At 36.2% G+C, this 18,099-nt stretch overlaps 1 protein-coding gene across 1 annotated transcript in view; it reads right to left on the minus strand.

Moving 5' to 3' along the window:
• Positions 1-18,099, minus strand: part of USH2A (usherin) — a 377,078-nt gene that overhangs the window by 152,286 nt on the left and 206,693 nt on the right. Inside the window, exon 38 of the mRNA XM_066316187.1 lies at positions 6,039-6,218. Coding sequence (XP_066172284.1) covers positions 6,039-6,218 — 180 coding nt within the window. The remainder of the gene's footprint in view (positions 1-6,038; positions 6,219-18,099) is intronic.

Genomic DNA, 18,099 nt, shown 5'->3' on the forward strand with positions numbered 1-18,099 from the left:
AAGACAAAATTCACAGTGTGATTTTTCAAATGTCTTCTGTATGTTTTCACCAGGAATTTCAACAGCATTTTGTTGTAGAATTCCTTCAACAGAGCCTAACTTATCACATAAACAATGCTGACTTCAGTTACAGTACTGGAAAATCTAGTCAGATTTCCTCAGAATGAAAAGAAAAATCAAAAGCAAAAAACCCCAAGCATGAATAAGCTTGAGAATATATGAAACTGGCACACTTCATCTAAATTGTGTCCTTTTTTTGTGTACAATTGAAATTGGTCTGAAATAGGTTAATGAGACAGTAGGTAATAGTTTTAAATAACGATTCTACCTCTAAATTCCACAGCAGCCCATTTCCCCCTTTTTTATATATTCTTCTGTATTTCTGAAGTACAATCAAGATGTAGTTTTTCAGCATGGCATCTTCCCTAGTACAGATTCCTTCTAAGACTTCTTAAGTACAGTCTGGATCTCATGCTAGGACTAAGGTTTTGGAAAGACCTGAGTGAGACCTCTTCACTGAGGTTAATTGGCTGCTTATAGATGATCAGCTAGCTGTTGCAGTTTTCCCTGTCTCATCTGGCTCTCTCTCAGCAAGCAAAACACATCCATGCTCTTCCAGGCAACTAAAATTGCTGGTTTGATCTTCTTGTCCCAGCAGTTTCATGCTGCTCTAGAAGAGACGAAGGAACTGAGGAGCTGATTAATGCAGGTGCTTTGTGTCTGGAGCAGAGAAAGAACAGCTCGAACTATGGGAGATCTGCCCAGCCCCAAAAGCACAGGGTGAAAAGGCAAAGAGAAGGAGGCAATCAGAAGAAAAGGACGTAGCTGGAATGTCATGGCCTGCTGGCAAAACTCCTCAGTTTTATGACTAGGGACTTACACTAAGCTTCAATTTAAAGCAACCTTTATAAAGTGTGGAATTAGGCTGAGCCCCAACTGGCTGCAATTTAGGAAAGTAAGCAGCGAAGAGGGCACCTCTGTGCCTCCCATTGCCAGAGTTTGAAGACACCTCTGCTCAGGAAAGAGCCTTCTCTCATCTCTTGCCATGCAAAACACCCACCCAAAATCAAGAATGGACAGAGTACAAGCTCACTGAAAGGTGTGCTGAACAACCTGGGAGAGGGGAATAAAAGAAAGTAGCACTACTGAAAATGACAATCAGTTCAATACTGCAGAGATTAGAGAAGAATTACTGTTTCAGTAGAACAACTCCCAGTTTTTCACACAGCACTTTTGGAATCCTACCCTTATTTCCCCATGAAATCATCTTTCTGGACAAAAGGAACTGGAATGGAAAATTTACACAGGCTGTTACTGACACTCTGTAATTAGCTAGATCATTGATAAGAGATGCAGGAGAGCTCTTTTCCCCCTCCCTACTCTATCCTGGCCTCTCCTTAGAGTACATGTATAAAAGACATGGTCACAACTTTTCACTAAGAACTTCCTGTTAGCACAGAAGATATAGAACGGAAGAATCATCTTGGATTCTTTTCCCTGGATTTCTCTCTAAAGAGAGAAGGGAGAAAGAAAAAAAAAGGAGAAAGAAGAAAATGAGAAAGAGGAGAAGGAAAAGAGAAAAACAAGTGATATCTCAAATACATGAAATTTGAAGCAAAGGACGTTCTTTCAAAACAAATTTTATGGCATGACTCAATGCAATATTAGAAAAAATGAGAAAACAAATCTGTCTCATAGGGAAAATTCTAGCATGTTCAAGCTCAATTTTTCTTCCTAAATAATTCCAACTTAGCAACAGTTTGATTTGTTTATTGAATATTCACTCCTCTAAGGAGGCCTGCTGGCTTCAGTGATCAACTTCCACGAGCAAATGCTTTCAGATGTGGGTATGAGTTGTATGATGTGGTTCCTACTTGTTTGCATAATTAGATCAGAGGTCCTATGAAAAGGTTCAGTATCCAGTCTCTGAGGTGTTGCGACTTAAACTACAGTGACTGAAACCCTCTGGTTGCAGACACCATCTCCTGTAGAAGTTGAACAAACAGCTACAGATATGTGGGCTCAAGTTTTGCTGCTGAGAACAAGCCCAGGCAAAGAAAGGCATGCAGTATTCCACACAGAAACAGGACACCAGCAACGGACAGGGCCTTAAGGGTCTAAGTCAAAATCTTACATCTTTACCTGCCAGACATTGTGCGAATGTTGTGCAAATCACAGACAGAGCACACAATCGAACAACATACTTAATAAATCATGGCAGGGTTTAAAGAGGCACTTCACGACTTAGGAAGATTCTTTTTTCAGAATATCTTTCCTTTTATGTTTTATATGGGACGTATGTATCAATTCTTTGAGGCTCTTTACTGTAGATAAATCAGCACCAAGTTAATGGTTTGTAATCCCCAGGGTAAGAATCCACAGGGAGTAAACTCTGCAACAATGTGATACAGAATTACCATCCACAACAGTCTTCAGATGTCATGTCATGACTTGGAAATCCAGTCCTTTCTCCTGCTTTGTACATGATGATTGAGACTCCTCCTTCCTGCTTCCCATCAGAGCAGCAGCCTGTCCTTCATTTTGCATCTATTTATTCCATATAATCCATCTTCTTCCCATTCCCTTCCATGCTCAGGCTTTGGTGGCCAGAGAAAGGGAATAAATGGATTTAACTAGAAAATAAGCTATTATCAGCAGTGATGGCAAATTTCCTTTCTGCTAGCTCACCATCCCTTATTACAAAGCAATTCTAAAATAATGGGGTCCTCTATGTGCCACTACATTAGAAATAGCACTCATTGAGGAGAAAAATGTATAAGCAAAAACTGTGCGAAAGGTCTCCTTCCAGAATTTTGCAGTTTTTATATCTTCTCTATCCCTTCAGTTGATTTACCTAATGAAATTATTCTAAAACAATTTGTTTTCCAGATCTTTTACTGCCTGGCATCTTCAAATTAATGTGAAGCAATGGCTAATATATTATTTTTTACAGCTCCTACTGAAGCAGTTTAGGACGAGATAAATACAACAAATTTATTCTTTTTGGAAAAAAAATATAAAACTCAAAAAAATTTACTTCTACCTCTGCAGTATGAAATTTGTCACTAATCATTTTAAACTATGCCCTTTTATGCTTCTTCCATCTCTTTTAGCTTTCTGTGCAGTTCTTTGATGTAACAAAGACAGTTTCAGACAAGATTTCAGTTCATCTGGAAAAAAAAAGCTTTAAGTCTTGAGGCAAAAAGCAGTGTATTTAAAATTTATATACTCCATAATGCCTTTGTTCTGAACTTGAACATCCTGAAAAACTTCTCCTCTCTTTTGCTTTCCGACTCTGAAGATCATTTCTTCTCATGGTTTCAGCTTCTTATTATGCAACAGTGGCTTTAACTGGTGGTTCCAGCATTTAAGTACATGCACAGTCATGGCTGACCCTTTCTGATCAATTGCCAATCCATACAGGTTTGACTGATAAAAGAGCCAATTAGATTTAAGCAAATTAAGGGACATCACCAATGTCAACCACTTATTAAACTGAATGCTGAATTCCATGCATACCAAACACTAATGCACCAAGTCCCATTAAGAGTTGAAATCCTAACCCCATTAGTAACTCCAGACCACTACAGGGTAAGGGTCAAAAGAAAGTTTCATATTTATGGATTAACATTTGGATTCAGTTTTTATTTTTTTAATCTTACCAAGAACTCTTGAACCTGCACTGCAATTTTAGTCGAGGGTGTAGATAAAATAAATTCCTGATTTCTAAGATACAGGGTTTTTTTGACTGTTGACTTTAAGCATGGCAAATGAGCTTGATAAGAAATTAAGATATATTCAATCAGGTAACACTAAGGATTTGGTGTGCTTTATATTGTGTGCAATGTGTTTTAAAGCTTAAAAAAAAAGGAACAAAAGAAATGCACGTTGGAAAAAAATGTATCATAATTGTAAAACAGTGATTATCAATAACTTTAAAATGGAATACTCCTTTGTCCTCTATCACTCTCTCTCTTAGACAATCTTCTATCAAGCTCCATGAACTACTCCCCACAGTGTAGATTTCTTAAATAGTATTTTCTGGCTATCCTTGAAAAGAGAATGCTACATTTTAACACTCATTAAAAGGCTGTGTTTTTGTAAACCATGAGACCTTCTTTACTTTTTGATCAAACTAAACTTCTGTCTAAGTGAAATCTTGGCCACTGAAGTAAAAAATAAAATTCTTTCTTATTTAAGTAGTATTTAGATTTCATTTAATGATTTAGAAAGAGTGGAGGCACTCAATACTGCCCAGTGTAAAATTACCATTATAGTCATAATTTAGCATGCAATGGAATAGTGTAACATTCAAAGCCTCATCAGAATAAACATCTCAGTAAAGCAAACATACATTGTCCTAGATGCACACGTGTGTGTCTGTGCATGCGTACACATGGAGTGAAAACACAGTGTGTGAGATAGCACTTCTCTCATACACACCGCTTCATTTATTATTCATTCCTCTACAGATCACAGTCCACTGGACAATAGTATGGAAGATTTCTTTAATAACTCTCACTGCTAATTTAATTCTACTTAAACACACATATCCTAGTGAATGCCACATGCTTTTCAGCATGATTTTATGTGTAAATCAGGATAATATGTTTTCAGATCATTACCTAAAAGGAAGCATGAACTAAAACCTATTTAACCAATGAGGTATTGCTTTTAAACTACCACAAGGTCATAAAAAAGATAATTTCAAAGCTATAAGTTTTCTAATTGTAATCAACAACAATCTAATGATGAAAGAAAGTGTATCTTAATGGCTGTCATAAACTTGTGCACATCCTTGCTTATCTTTAAAGATTCTTTACTTGGTCATTTGGTGAAATTTTCACGACCAAATTTTGCTAAGCAAATTGAAACATGATACTGGAGCTGGAAGTATCAGTGGCTTACTGTTCAGACTTAAATGTGCAGTAAAACTCAGATGCAATTTTATTAATATATGAGAATGTATATTTTTTAATTGCAGGTGCAACTTGTCAATCGGATTGGAAAGTATAAAATGTGATGGGAATTGACTTTTTCCTTGTTTCTCAGTAATCTGTTGTAAAACTCTGTATTGTATTTACTCACTTTTCTGAAGTCCCCAAACCCAATCCATCTGTTTGCAAGCAAGTTGCTTCAAGTCTGTGCTTTTTAGCTGCAAGGTTTATGATTTTTCTTTCCTTGTCCTTTTTTTATTTCTTTTCTTTTGCTTTCAAATTGCTTTCTTGCTCAACAACTACATCACATATCTCTCAAAAACAAGTGTTGTTGCAGTCCCACGTAAAAATTCAAAATTGCCTTAAATTAATTGTATAAATTGACATTTATTTAACAAAAACTAGTAAGCTAGGACTTCCAAGAAAAGAAAATGCAAAAGTAGCATATCTATATAAGCTATAAATTTAAGTTTTCTTGAAAAAAACCAGAACAACAACAAAGCCACAAAACAAATCATTGTACAATGTTTAGGGCATATTTGCTCAATTCTCTTATTTCAAGTAGTTATGAAGATAATATTCAGACTGGCTTACAGCCTAATTCATTGTAAATCAGCACATTGCAACTGACTTTCTTACATCTGAATTATTTTGTGGATTGTGGCTCCATATATTGCCAATGGTTTATATTGCTATTATTAAACAAATTCTCTAAATCTACCCAGTAAGTTCTCCTTGTCAGCACTTACAACTTTTACTCTAAAACACATTACAAAATGCAGGTGAGTCTCTCTATATTCTTGGGCTAGAGTAGCTGTCCATGCCACAAGACACCACCATTCACAGAAAAAAAAAAAATGAAGTACATAATGCACTTCTCACCTTCATAATATGCTAACTACAGAACCATGTATTTTCATTTTCTAGTTCTTAAATGGATGTGAAAAATAGGAAACCAAAAAGAACAATTTTGTAAGAACTACTAATACAAACATATTGTTCTGAACTTCAGTCCTCAGCTGCAACAATAAATAATGTTTTGTTGAACTGAGTGTTTGTGTAATTGGTACATGCACAGAAAAAGCACTTTTTCATACTTACCTCCTGGAGGCACGACTATGGTTATAGCATCACTTATCAAGCTGCCCTGGCTGTTGGACGCATTCACTTGTACTGTGTAGTTGGAAAATGGAATCAGCCCTTTAATGGGAACCCATACATTGAATTCCTTGCTGCTGCACAACATCCGAGTATCATTTACAAGAGAATAATTAGCATTATCTGTTATGGAAAAACAAGAGGGGGAGGGAAAGAACAAATGTTAGACCTTGCATATGCTACAATTCACTGTCTTTATGAACCAAGTCTTATTTCTACTTAAATGAAGAGTTGCCATTTATACCAGTAACACACACAAAATTTTCATCTGTTGGGAAGAAAATTATTATTAATAATTTCTTCTCCTTTTTCCAAGATTTTTTGGCATTTGTAAATCTTGGAAAATAAACAAACCAAGACATGAACCAACCATTTCCAAAGCTGATTGCAATATAAAGCAAACAGAACAGAACTGTTTTGTGATATCTGCAGATTCCAAACATTAATGATAATTCTTATGCCCAAAAAAGACTAGCAAAACTTTTTGAATTGCTAGAAAAACACTTAACTTAGGAGTTGATATGAAAGTTCCATTGCATGCTTAACAAATAGTCATCTGCAGTAACAGAGGCTTTCCAGCATGGCCCATAGTTCTCTCAAAGACAAAACAAGGATTTGAAGTACTCAGTTTATCAGCTGAAATCATCAGAGGACACCACAGCAAGCTCCGTGTCCTTTGCAGCCCTTTTAAGATTTCAAACTTAAGATAAGACAATATTCTGCCCTAAAACAATAAAAAACCCGAAACCTTTCCAAAATACTTAATTAGACTAGAAGAGAAAAAATTATATGTCAAGTAACAGGGTTTTTTTTTATTTAATGAAGACCTTAGTCACATATCTCAGAGCCAAGATGACTCACTTAAATATCATCTTGTATTTTGATTATATGAAGTGCCACATAAATGACTAATATTATTGTTACTGTCCATCATTCAATGGAGAGCTCTCACACCGAAGTCAATGAAAATTCTGCATTATAAAAACAGCAGAAGCACACGAGTCTAAGACCACAGGTGTGAGAATGAGAGGAAATAGACTATAACTATAAAAATATTGTAAATCAATTAAGACATTGTCACAGCTAGAAGATTCATTATTTGCATCTGAATCTTCTACAAAATCTAAATACGACAGAATTACAAAATAACCTGGAAAAATCAATCTTTTAATGAATTTTTAAGGGACACTCATTGGACTTACTCATTTTAAAGCAAGTTTCAAGTGAGCTATTGAACCTGAATAATATTAAATCAGAAACAATTTTTCAAGTACTCCATGTTTCTATGATGCACATTAAGATGCATTTGCAGCACATTTCAGTCATGCTCACATTACATTTTGGCACATTGCATTTTGATGAGCAATCTGGTTTCCTCTAATTTGGGGATTCCTATGAACAATTTGGTTCACTTATGATACAAATCCAAGCCCTTCCTTTATTTTGGTGTTTATGAAATGCACTGGTATTTTCAGTTATTCTATTGGTAACATACAAAAAGCTTATTTTTTGAGGTTTTGGAGAGGTTGACATGTTTGAAAAACTCATTTTTATAAATCTGCCTTGTAGCCTAGTCCCTTATGGCTCAAATTCTACCTGGATTGCACCCTACCATAGCACCAGACCACCCAAACAGACTACAGAAGCATGAATGATTGTGTGAAGTTTGATGGATTCATTTTGGATTTCACTGAAATTTATCTGAGAGAGACTGTTTTAGGTAACAGCAATAGAGGCAAAGCTTCTTTACATGCAAGAAGAACAATCATGTTTTACATATTCCACATAAAGAATCCAGCAGAAGCAAAGTTATTTTGTCTGAGATTACTCTTATGTACTTTGGCCACTCAACCAGCACTAGAAAAATGCATCTGCATTACTTGATTTCAGCTTTCAAATTTTACATCAAACCCCTCTTCGGCACCTTTGTGAAACTGTCCCTGTGTATGATCTGGGAGAAGATACTATCCAGCAAAGCACGTTTCTCCTATTATCTATCACAGTTTTTGTGATGTTTGTGATTTATTATTTGTGCAGATCATGCAAAAGTATTTGATATATATATTCTTAAGGTCCTAGGGACATTAAACACTTAAGGACTCAGTTGGCTATGGTAAAAAGGACACATTTTTCAAATGTTTCACCTCCAATGTCTGGGAAAATTTAAAAATACAGTGTTAACAGATCAGCACATAGACTAGAGTCAAATCTCAAGCATAAAAGAAATTTGTCCAACAGCAATTTAAATATACCAAAATCATGTGAAAAAGAAACTTTTTCTATCACCAGTACAGATTTAACTTGTTAATATTTTAATTTCATCCACCTGACCCTGGCAGGAAACCATGTACTTTGTCTGCTATTTTTATTCCACAATTAATCTTTCTTTCAATGGCTAACTATACTATATTTTAAAAATACAGTTTCAAGTAACAGAAAATGAATTAAAAGGGTAACACTCTATTCCAAGTTGCCTGGATAACAACATTAATATACAGTAATTATACAATTAGTTGTAACATTAAATTCTAGTTATAGTAGAGTGATTACTCGGCAATTATAAGAAGTATATAATTACTCAATAATTAGAAGAAGTATGTAATTACATAACCATTTTATTCAGCTCAAAAATGAACTTGCAAATTTACAATGAGATAGACAACACAGCAGCTCAAAATTTTTCATTGCTTCCAATAAAAAGCTAAAGAGTACTTGCAAGTTTCCTAGACCAAATTTTACACCGACAAAAGATGTTTTATCCCAATTCCCAGGCAAGGAACTTACTGCTGCTGGCAAGCAAAATATCAGAAGAACATTTTTAAAATGCAGGTCTTGCTGCAGCTGATTTGCAATATGCAGCTTTTCCATTTCTCACTGCCTAAACTGAGCTTTCAGTGGGCTGGAAAATGCAGACACATAGGTTCAGCCTGACAGAAAGCGATACAGCGATAACCCTGTCATATCATTCCATGCCATTCCTGCCCAGACTGCCTCAGTGTGGACCCAATCTGTGAGTATAAGTGGATGAGGCCTCCCTTTTTCCAATTTTCCTGGGTGTTTTTCTCTCCATCCTTCTCAAAAGTCCCACCAGCAAGACCATTGCAGATGTAGACAGCAGTCACCTCAGACAGTGGTAAAGTCCTGAGACATTGTTCTACTTCAGAAAAGTGGTTTGTACCACAACACCTCCTCATTCCTGCCTTGCAATGTCTGCCATGAACAGACACCAGCATCCCAACAAACAAGATTGCCCCGTGATTCTGTTAGCATGAACACCATAAAGGGGCAGAAAAAACCCTCCTATATCCAGCTCACCACATCCAGAAACACTTAAGGCGTGCAAACACCTGAACAAAAAGATGAATCCCGATAGGAGAGGGCTCAGAGACACTATTTTCTATAACCTCTTAAAAAAACTTAAATCCTTCACAGACATGAAGGGCTTCCCCAAGTTCCTTAATCTTTCCATATTTTTGCATAGCTATAGTTTTGTTCTTTTAATGGCCTTCCTGCTTAGTTCTTAGTTCTTCTCCATATCTCCCCAAAATTATCTGAGGGACTTCTTTGCCTAAGGCTAATTGAGAAATACTTCTGCTGTTCCCAGTTTATTCCTAGTTTATACCAGATCAAAGTACATCAGCTTTTCAGGAAAAGATCCATATGAAGAAATGAGGGCTAAAGAATATCCATAAATATACTTTAAAGGGATGTATAGTTGAAACAAAGTCAAGGAATAAAACATGTTTGCATTAAAAAGACACACAAATACATATATTGCATTCAAAAGCACTGTTTGAAAGTGCTAAGCTTCAGATAGCACTCTAGCTGATGAGTATCTGTACTTGAAGGTTGAGGATGGCTTTGAGTGGACACTCTGCAGGGGACTCCCAAGCAGATGTGCATTCCTGTTACTGAGCACCCCTGTAAATAGATGAATTAAGCTCCTGTGAGTCAGTGGTGCGTAAATTACTGTTGTCCTGGGTCCTTCATCCTATGGGGTTCACTAGATTGAAATAACATAAATGGGTATCCTTTTCCATTCTTGTTATAATCATTGTCACAAGAATTTTAATGCCTCATATATTCCATAATTTTTTTCTGTGTGCTGTACTGCTCTGACCTTTTCAATATTCTGTAATTTGACTGGCTGGCGATTTCAAGTTCTCTCCTTTTTACAGCCTTATTAACTTGTGGGGAAGAGGTGAAATGCACAGCCAATCAGAATACATAATATTGCAAAGGTCACAGCAGTACAGTATAGCATCAGCAGACACAGAATACTGTATATTAGTCATTAGCATCCTGATATCTTATTCATGTGACAAAGGTTGTGAGAAGAGCAGGAAATGGTACAACATGAAACCCTTCTCATGGCAAAGAAATAATACAAGCTGAACATATTCATCTTGCATTTAAGAATTTTTTTCCTCCCCAAATCTGGCACATTTAAAGATACTCTTTCCATCAGGATCAAAATTTACGTTTTTAAGAGAAAAGGTTATGAACTGAGATGTTTCCTTTTTATGTATTAAACAGAGAAATACACATTTCATAAATGTGGGCAAATACGAAGTAATTCCATTAGTATCACTGCATTCGTGATTAATACCAATCCATACTTTACATTTAGTTCCATTATGTCCAGATAACCTTTTTTACATTACAGAACATGTTGCCCTACAATATCCAAGCAGAGAGAAGCAGAAATATTACTATTGTAGAAGACTACTCAAAGACTAAAGGTAGCAAAAATCCAGTGAACTGTCCAAGGGACTCACATGAGATAACTAACTGTCCAAGGGACAGTTCATGTGAGGATCTATACAAAGGTTACTTAATTAACTATCACAAACACTTACAGTTGTTTTTATGCCTGCTTTATATGACTGTGGGCATACAGAGGTTAAGCCTTGTACCTTGGGCCACAGAAAAAGTTAGTATCAGATCAGAATAGCAAAATAAAAATGAAATGAGAACTCACTTTTTCAGCACTTTTTCCCAGAACTCATCCTCATTGTAACCAATTTCTGCCCCTATTCGAGACACCTAGTTTGTGTCTCTGACACCACATCTTAGGGGGGAAATTCTGTGAAGACGCACTCCTCTTTATGTCATTCTTTTGTGCCATAAATTCACCTGTTCTTCAGCCTCATTAACTTCCACAAAAGCTACTTTCCTCCCAAATAAAATTTTTCTTTTCTCTCTCTCTTCCTTTCCCATTGTTTCTAATGGAGTATTCAGAATAAAAAAAAATATCACTTTCCATTATGTTGATTATCCCAGTAGAAAAGCAGCTAAAATACTTATTTGGCATTATTGGCAACTCTTTTTTTATTAAGAACTGTAATAATGAACTGTTCTCAAACTGTCATCTCAATTGTTATACTGACTTGTGAAGTAGTTTGGTCTTGATGCCATATCCTCTTTTCAACAAACTATTGGAGAGCTTCTGTATTTTGAGATGAGGTTGGTTTCTATGTTTTGGCATTCTCTTTTAAAGGATTTTTCTTGGTTAGTTTTTTTTTCTTTTTTTTTTTTTTCAGATGAGCACACTGCTGATATTTTGCCTCAATGTCTTGATCCACTATTCGTTCCCCTTCTCCTGAGCCGACAGATTTATTGTTCCTATGGATGTATCATGACCATCGTCCACCAAACTGAGTTCAAAACTTAAAGACTCTCATAACACATGAAAACTTCACTCTCATGGGCTAGGAGGAGTTGTTGAATGCGGCAAAATGACTAATTTAAAAATGCTGCGGGTAACTAAAAAAATTATGAATCCAAAGCATTAATTTTCTTGTAAATAAGAAGAGTTTCACATTATCTGCATTGAAAAACTTTATCTTTTTCCTTTTTCCCTGGGAATTAAAAGAAGTCTTTAGCTGTAAAACTGAAAAACAGAAAATATTTGAAGAACAAGATCAAAATCTGTGTTGACACATACAGCAGAAATCTGAAATCTAAAAGACCCAGTTTCTTACTAGTAGTTTCTGACTGGTGCTCAAGTCATCACTCAAAGAGGCTTCTTACAGACTCAGATTTGGTAGAGATATCTCAGATTGTCTTGAGACATACAAGAATGTGTACATGTGTACACTGTCTGTCACTGACACTGGAAGGATTCTCCCTCTCTATGTGAGACACATCTGGAGAGTTCATCCTGTTCTGGAATCCTCAGAATAACACAGATCTGGACTTAGTGGAGTGGAGTCCATTCAAAGATGATTATAACCTTGAAGAATATGCCACATGAAGAGGGTTTGAGAGAACTGAGGTTGTTTAGCCTCAAGAAGAGGAGGAAGGATCTTAAAAATGTGAAAAATGTTAAAAATATCTGTTGTGAGGGCATAAAGTAGCAAAACATTTCTCAGCAATATATAGCAGCAGAACAAAAAGTATTGAGTACACACAGAAAAAACCAAGAAAATCTGACAAAACCTAAGAAAAACCTTTTTTTACGTTGGTCAAACACTGGAATGAGTTGCTCAGAGTCTCCAACTTTGATGATACTCAAAAGCCATCTGGACACTGTCCTGGACAATGTGGTCCAACTAACCCTGCCTGGAGAAGAGAGCTTGAACTGGTTGTTCCCTAGAGGTGCTCTCTGACCTCAGCTGTTACATGATTCTAAGAAAATTTTTAGAACACTTCCAGAACCCTAAGGCAAAGCAGGGGTAGTCATTAGGATGAAAGCATGTTCCTGTCAGTAGAAATAAGTGATTATTAGTGTTACAAACAATAAGTAATGTGCATTTATGAGCTCATTAATTCTATGGACTGAAATATGAATAAAGCCTACAGCTTGATGGGAGAGCTCATACAAGAAATTTAGCATAGACCCCATGGATAGTTAATTAGAGAAAGATTAGGCTTTGTGATGATGGCAGGCAGGAAGGAATCTTCAGTGTGTGGTCTCATGTACCCTTTGGAGCTTTCAACTCAGTGTTATGAGACTTTGAACTAAAAAACCTCTGTAATTGTTGATTAAGCTGCCAAGAAGAAACCTTTGTGATTTGAATTACTGTTTTAGTTTTTCTCATTACTCTTTCATAAACACAGAAACAGCTAATGAGTCTTGCAGCCGAGTCAGTCTCATTTAGACCTTCCAGTTAAACCAGTTTTATCAGTATAGTATTAAATCTCTCCTGTAATTATATTCATCTCTACTGTACCTCAAATTTTCTGCAATAACACCAAGGGGCATCAGTCCTGGGCCCCCCACACCGCACACTGTACAGAGCATTTTAGAGACACACAGTAAGAATGCAGCCCACAACCTAAACCAAACTCTGGAAAGCATTCTGAGTACAACCAACTTCTCTGGGTTTCAGAAAGGTTTCCAGTGTCCAAGCACTGTTATCCTGATACAAACAGGAAGAAGTATCCCAGTACAGTTTGGCAATCCAAGTGGAAAAGCATCATGTTTGACAGAGGACATCAAACAGCAAAAGCCTTTGCTGCACTTGCAATCTTAAGCTGACTGTAAGTGCAGCAAATAGTTACTGATTTCATTCATTTTGTTTGAGGGGTTTTATAGACAAATTGTGAGACTTTATCAAGTTTATTTCATGAGGGATTTTATACACTAAAAAAATTCAGAAACAGTTAACTTTTAAACCTTCAAGTTTGCTTCTCAATGGTTGGAACATTCTTTCTTTAGCTGCAGCAGTACATAAATGGAGATTATCACAGTATCTGGTTTCTGAATCTATGCCCATAATTCATGGATGCCAATAAGAATTTTCCATTCTCCAGGGACACTATCAGAAGGAGACTAGCTAAACACACAGAGCAGAACTTGGAGTCTCAAATCCATAATCAAATATCTAGATTGATTGTGTCACTTGCACTTGTATTGATTTCAATTGGAGCAGCAGACCCAAGGGAATAATAAAAATGTGGAATAAAACTGATTTATGAGAAGAAAATAAATCCTTTTGTGAGTGGTAATGAATTGGTACTATTTAACCCTTTCAATCACAGAGGGAGAACAATATTTATTTTTTCAGAATGCTGAGTTAGCTGAAAGAAGTAATATAAAAAAGGTCAATACTGTCAAATGCCATTACACTTAGTTGTAATACTTTGGAAAGAATGAAGCTCTAAATTTGATCTAGGATTTTTGTTTGACATACGATATTCTTTTGGTTTTTCCAGTCACCTTCCATGAGGCATCATAACTGATGCACTTGTAGATTGAAAGAACCACAGATCACTCAGGTGGCTGTTTGTTGTACTTGTAAATTATCTCCCACTAGACTACCTGGGGCAAAAACATGCAGAGTAACACAAACAGCCACATCAACTGCACACAGTTGTCCCTTTAAAATGATGACCTATCATAGTGATCTTTCTGGTATCACATTAGAAACATACATAGTCAAAACATAATTTGATTCCCCTTTATAAAGTGCAAAGAAAAACTTTATCAAAAGCTTGTCAAATCCTAGTTTTCATCATGTTTTCTCTACCTGAGAAAACAGATGGGGTTTATATTAGTCTCTAAAGAGAAGTTTATTTGTTTGAAGCAAACACATAGAAATATTCAACTCAATGTTGAATATTCAATTTAAACTCAATTTCTTTATCTGTGGAAGCTCTAGTCAGATTGTATATATCTTGTTTGGGTTATGTCATTGACATTAATCATATTGCGTTTAATGTCATAAATTGGTTTTTTGCATTTAGCAGTTACCATAGATACCTAAGCACAGTCAATGTAGTCTTCATGTGGGTTAAAAACTCTGGAAGACATTCATTAACTAAAAGACCTTTTTTGTAGAAAAACTGATTGGCAAATTCCCTTTTACTCAATACTGTTTACCAGAGCCATCTCTAGAAGGTTACAATAATTCCCTAGACTATTCCACGTCAGTAGAAACAGTCTTGGAGCTAATCCTGCTATGGGCAGTCACTAGGAAATTCAGCCTGTTAAAACTTACAATACATTCCTCATAAAAGTGGGGTTCAGCCCTATGTGTCAGCTTTATCACATGAAACCAAATAAATTACATAGTACAAGACAGAAAATACTCATGTGACAAAAACCATAACTATGGGAATAGAGTGATGAGGAAGATCAATTAAAACACCTTCTGTGGTCTGATGCTAGAGTCTTCACCAAAGAAATGGTCAGATGTAGGAATTAGAGAATGACTTTAACTTTGCTTTCCCCAGAGACACCTATATTAAGGAAAAGAAAACAGCATACCTCATACTGACGGGACTTATGCTATGAGATAGTGCATTGTGCAGCTTTTCAAAACCTATTAAAGCTCGACTAAACATTAATCAGTAATCATCCTGAAGTGCATGCAAGACCATGAGTTTTCTAGCAAGAAAAATCAAAATTTAAATGTCCTACAACTGCAAGGCAAAATACCCCTAACTCCTGTTCTGGTAAACAGATTAAATATGGCTATTTGAAAATGGGTTATGCATGCTCTTTGTTAGTCCCTCCTTTAGGACTGGTGAGTGTTGTAGGTCTATAGCTAGAACTAAGAAAAGAGGCAAAATGAGAGAGGAAGGGGATGAAATATGAAAAATCTCCTTAATGGCTGGCTTGGAAAAGCAGCTAAGGTTCCCACAAACATAGCCCACATTGAGAGTGGGGAGGTTATCTTTCTGGTACAGAAGGTGGTAAGCATTTTATAACAACTTCATTCCTCATTCTCAAGCCCTCAGCACAAGACAGGCCAGGAACTTCAAAGGAGTTCAGCATTCCTTTCCCCACTTTCGTTGCCATCTGCAGGTGGTGTCTTCCCCTAGCAGCCATTGCTTATTGCACTAGGTTGATTCCTAACACTCCCTTTTTGACTTCTGTTTGGAGAGGGTACTGAAAGTACTGGATACATTATGCCAAGATCAAGATTATAGGAGGAACTTTCTTATAGAAGTCAAATGAATAGCTGGTCAGTCTTTTCTTATTATTATTCATATATATATATATATATATAGTAAACATTAAACTAAAAAGGTTAGATGGGCAACATTGACATGCAAAAGTCAACTAGTTTATACTGTATTCTGCTGTTAGAATTTTCCACTTTGAAAGGTAAGGAAAACCTTTCTGGTACACATACTCCAAATAAGCAGAGTAAGCAGAAAAATAATTTTTTTCTATACAAAAATACCTGATTAACTATTTTGCTGAAAAATATGGACCTTAGATGATGTGTCATCAAAATAAGTTACAATAAGTATTAAAAAACCCTCAAGAAACAACAACAACAAAAAACCCCAAACAAACTGAAAACAACACGCATTGATTTCTACATTTTAAGCAACAGAGTTCTGAGTATAACCCTGCGACTTTGTGTTATGAAGCTCCCTAAGGACATACAGGTAATTAAGGATTCTCTTTAGGTCAAACTCACATTCAAATGCATCACAACATCTTGGGGGCTACAGATTTGGATTAATTTTGTGCTAACACAGTCATCTGACAGAGGCAGGAAGATAAGAATTTCCTCCAAATCTCTCCTCTGGAAAAGAGGTAATACCTGATTCTTCCTGTCCTAGAACTTAATTTCAGACATCCAGATGGAATTAAAAATGACCCTGTATTCTATCTGAACCAACCTGAGAAGAAACAGGGATGAATGAGGAAACTACTTGAGGTAAATAAGTCTGACTCTGTCACCTTTCTTTTCCCTCAAGTCCTCTGAGAATCGGGAATGTATCAGATAACAAGAACTCTGACTACTTTTGAAGAGGGGAAAGCTGTTTCTGATCTGGTAGCATTAGTATTTTATGGCTTGGAATAACCAATTGCAAACCGAATTCCTCTTTAAGGCTATTCCCAAGCAGATAATGGGCCTTAAATTACTTAAGGCAAAGCAACTTGTCATTGCATTATATTGAGCCCAAGCAATGATGCCTGCACTGCAGAACTGAGACAGAGCCCTCAGTTCTTAAAGTCCTGCTTGATCTCCATACGCTGTTTGCTGGAAACAAATACTTTTCTGGAACACTAGAACATACCTACACAGAAAAGAATGGCAAAAGAGACTCAATAAAGCTTCTTCCTGTTTTTTAACAGGTACTTTCACAAAGAAAGGTTCTCAGAAAAATGAGGAGTTGGATTAAGAAATAAAGGCTAATTGATAGAGGTATTTCCCTTGAATATATTATTAACTCAAAGCCAAACTATGGAAAAATCCATTGCAAGCATCCTCCTCTATTGCCAGACAATCCAAATCTTCTGCTGAACTACATTTCACACTTGCAGTGAGAAAAACTGAAGAAAGAGGCTATGCATTATGATTTCAAAATTTATGTTGGAATCTAGAGTCAGGAATGTAGCCACACTACAGCTAAACCATTCTCTTGCTTTTATCCACTACAATGCATCCTTTGCTGAAGTATTGTTGTTTTTACTGTAAGAAGATAAACATTCTCCATTCCAATAAAACCCCACCGCAACTTTATAACTTTTGCAAATTATTTAAGATGATCTGGCTCCATTAGGAAAAAAAGAGCTAGAACTAAATACAACTTGTTTTAACATGGAAATAACCAATAAGCTGTCAGGCTGCTCCCTTGAATTGCTATGAGGTGTGCATATTTTTAAAAGCAGATGGATGAACATTTATATGGTATCTTAAACAAACATGATGAAAGGCAGAGACATTTGGTGGAAAACAAGTGTAATTAAATATTAAGATAGTCAGACATAGACATAGGTACGTGAAATTTGAAAGATTTGGAACAGGACAAGGAAAGGCGCTAAGCTTAGGAACAGCCATAGAATATTCAGCATGAGATCAGCTGGTGCCTCTGCAGTGTAGGAATAACAGGTTCATGACAGGGAAAGTGTTAAGTTACACGTTATTTAAACACTTTCCATGTCATTGACCTGCTATCTCAACATACCATATGCTATAGAAGGGCACTGATAAGATAACAGCACATCAAGCAGAGTTTCACAATATACATTAGGGATGGCAGTGCAAAAATGTAAAAATACAACATGCATTAGAAAAAAATCACGCTCTCATAG

This window comes from Sylvia atricapilla, chromosome 3, assembly GCF_009819655.1.
Source record: "Sylvia atricapilla isolate bSylAtr1 chromosome 3, bSylAtr1.pri, whole genome shotgun sequence".
NCBI lineage: Eukaryota > Metazoa > Chordata > Aves > Passeriformes > Sylviidae > Sylvia > Sylvia atricapilla.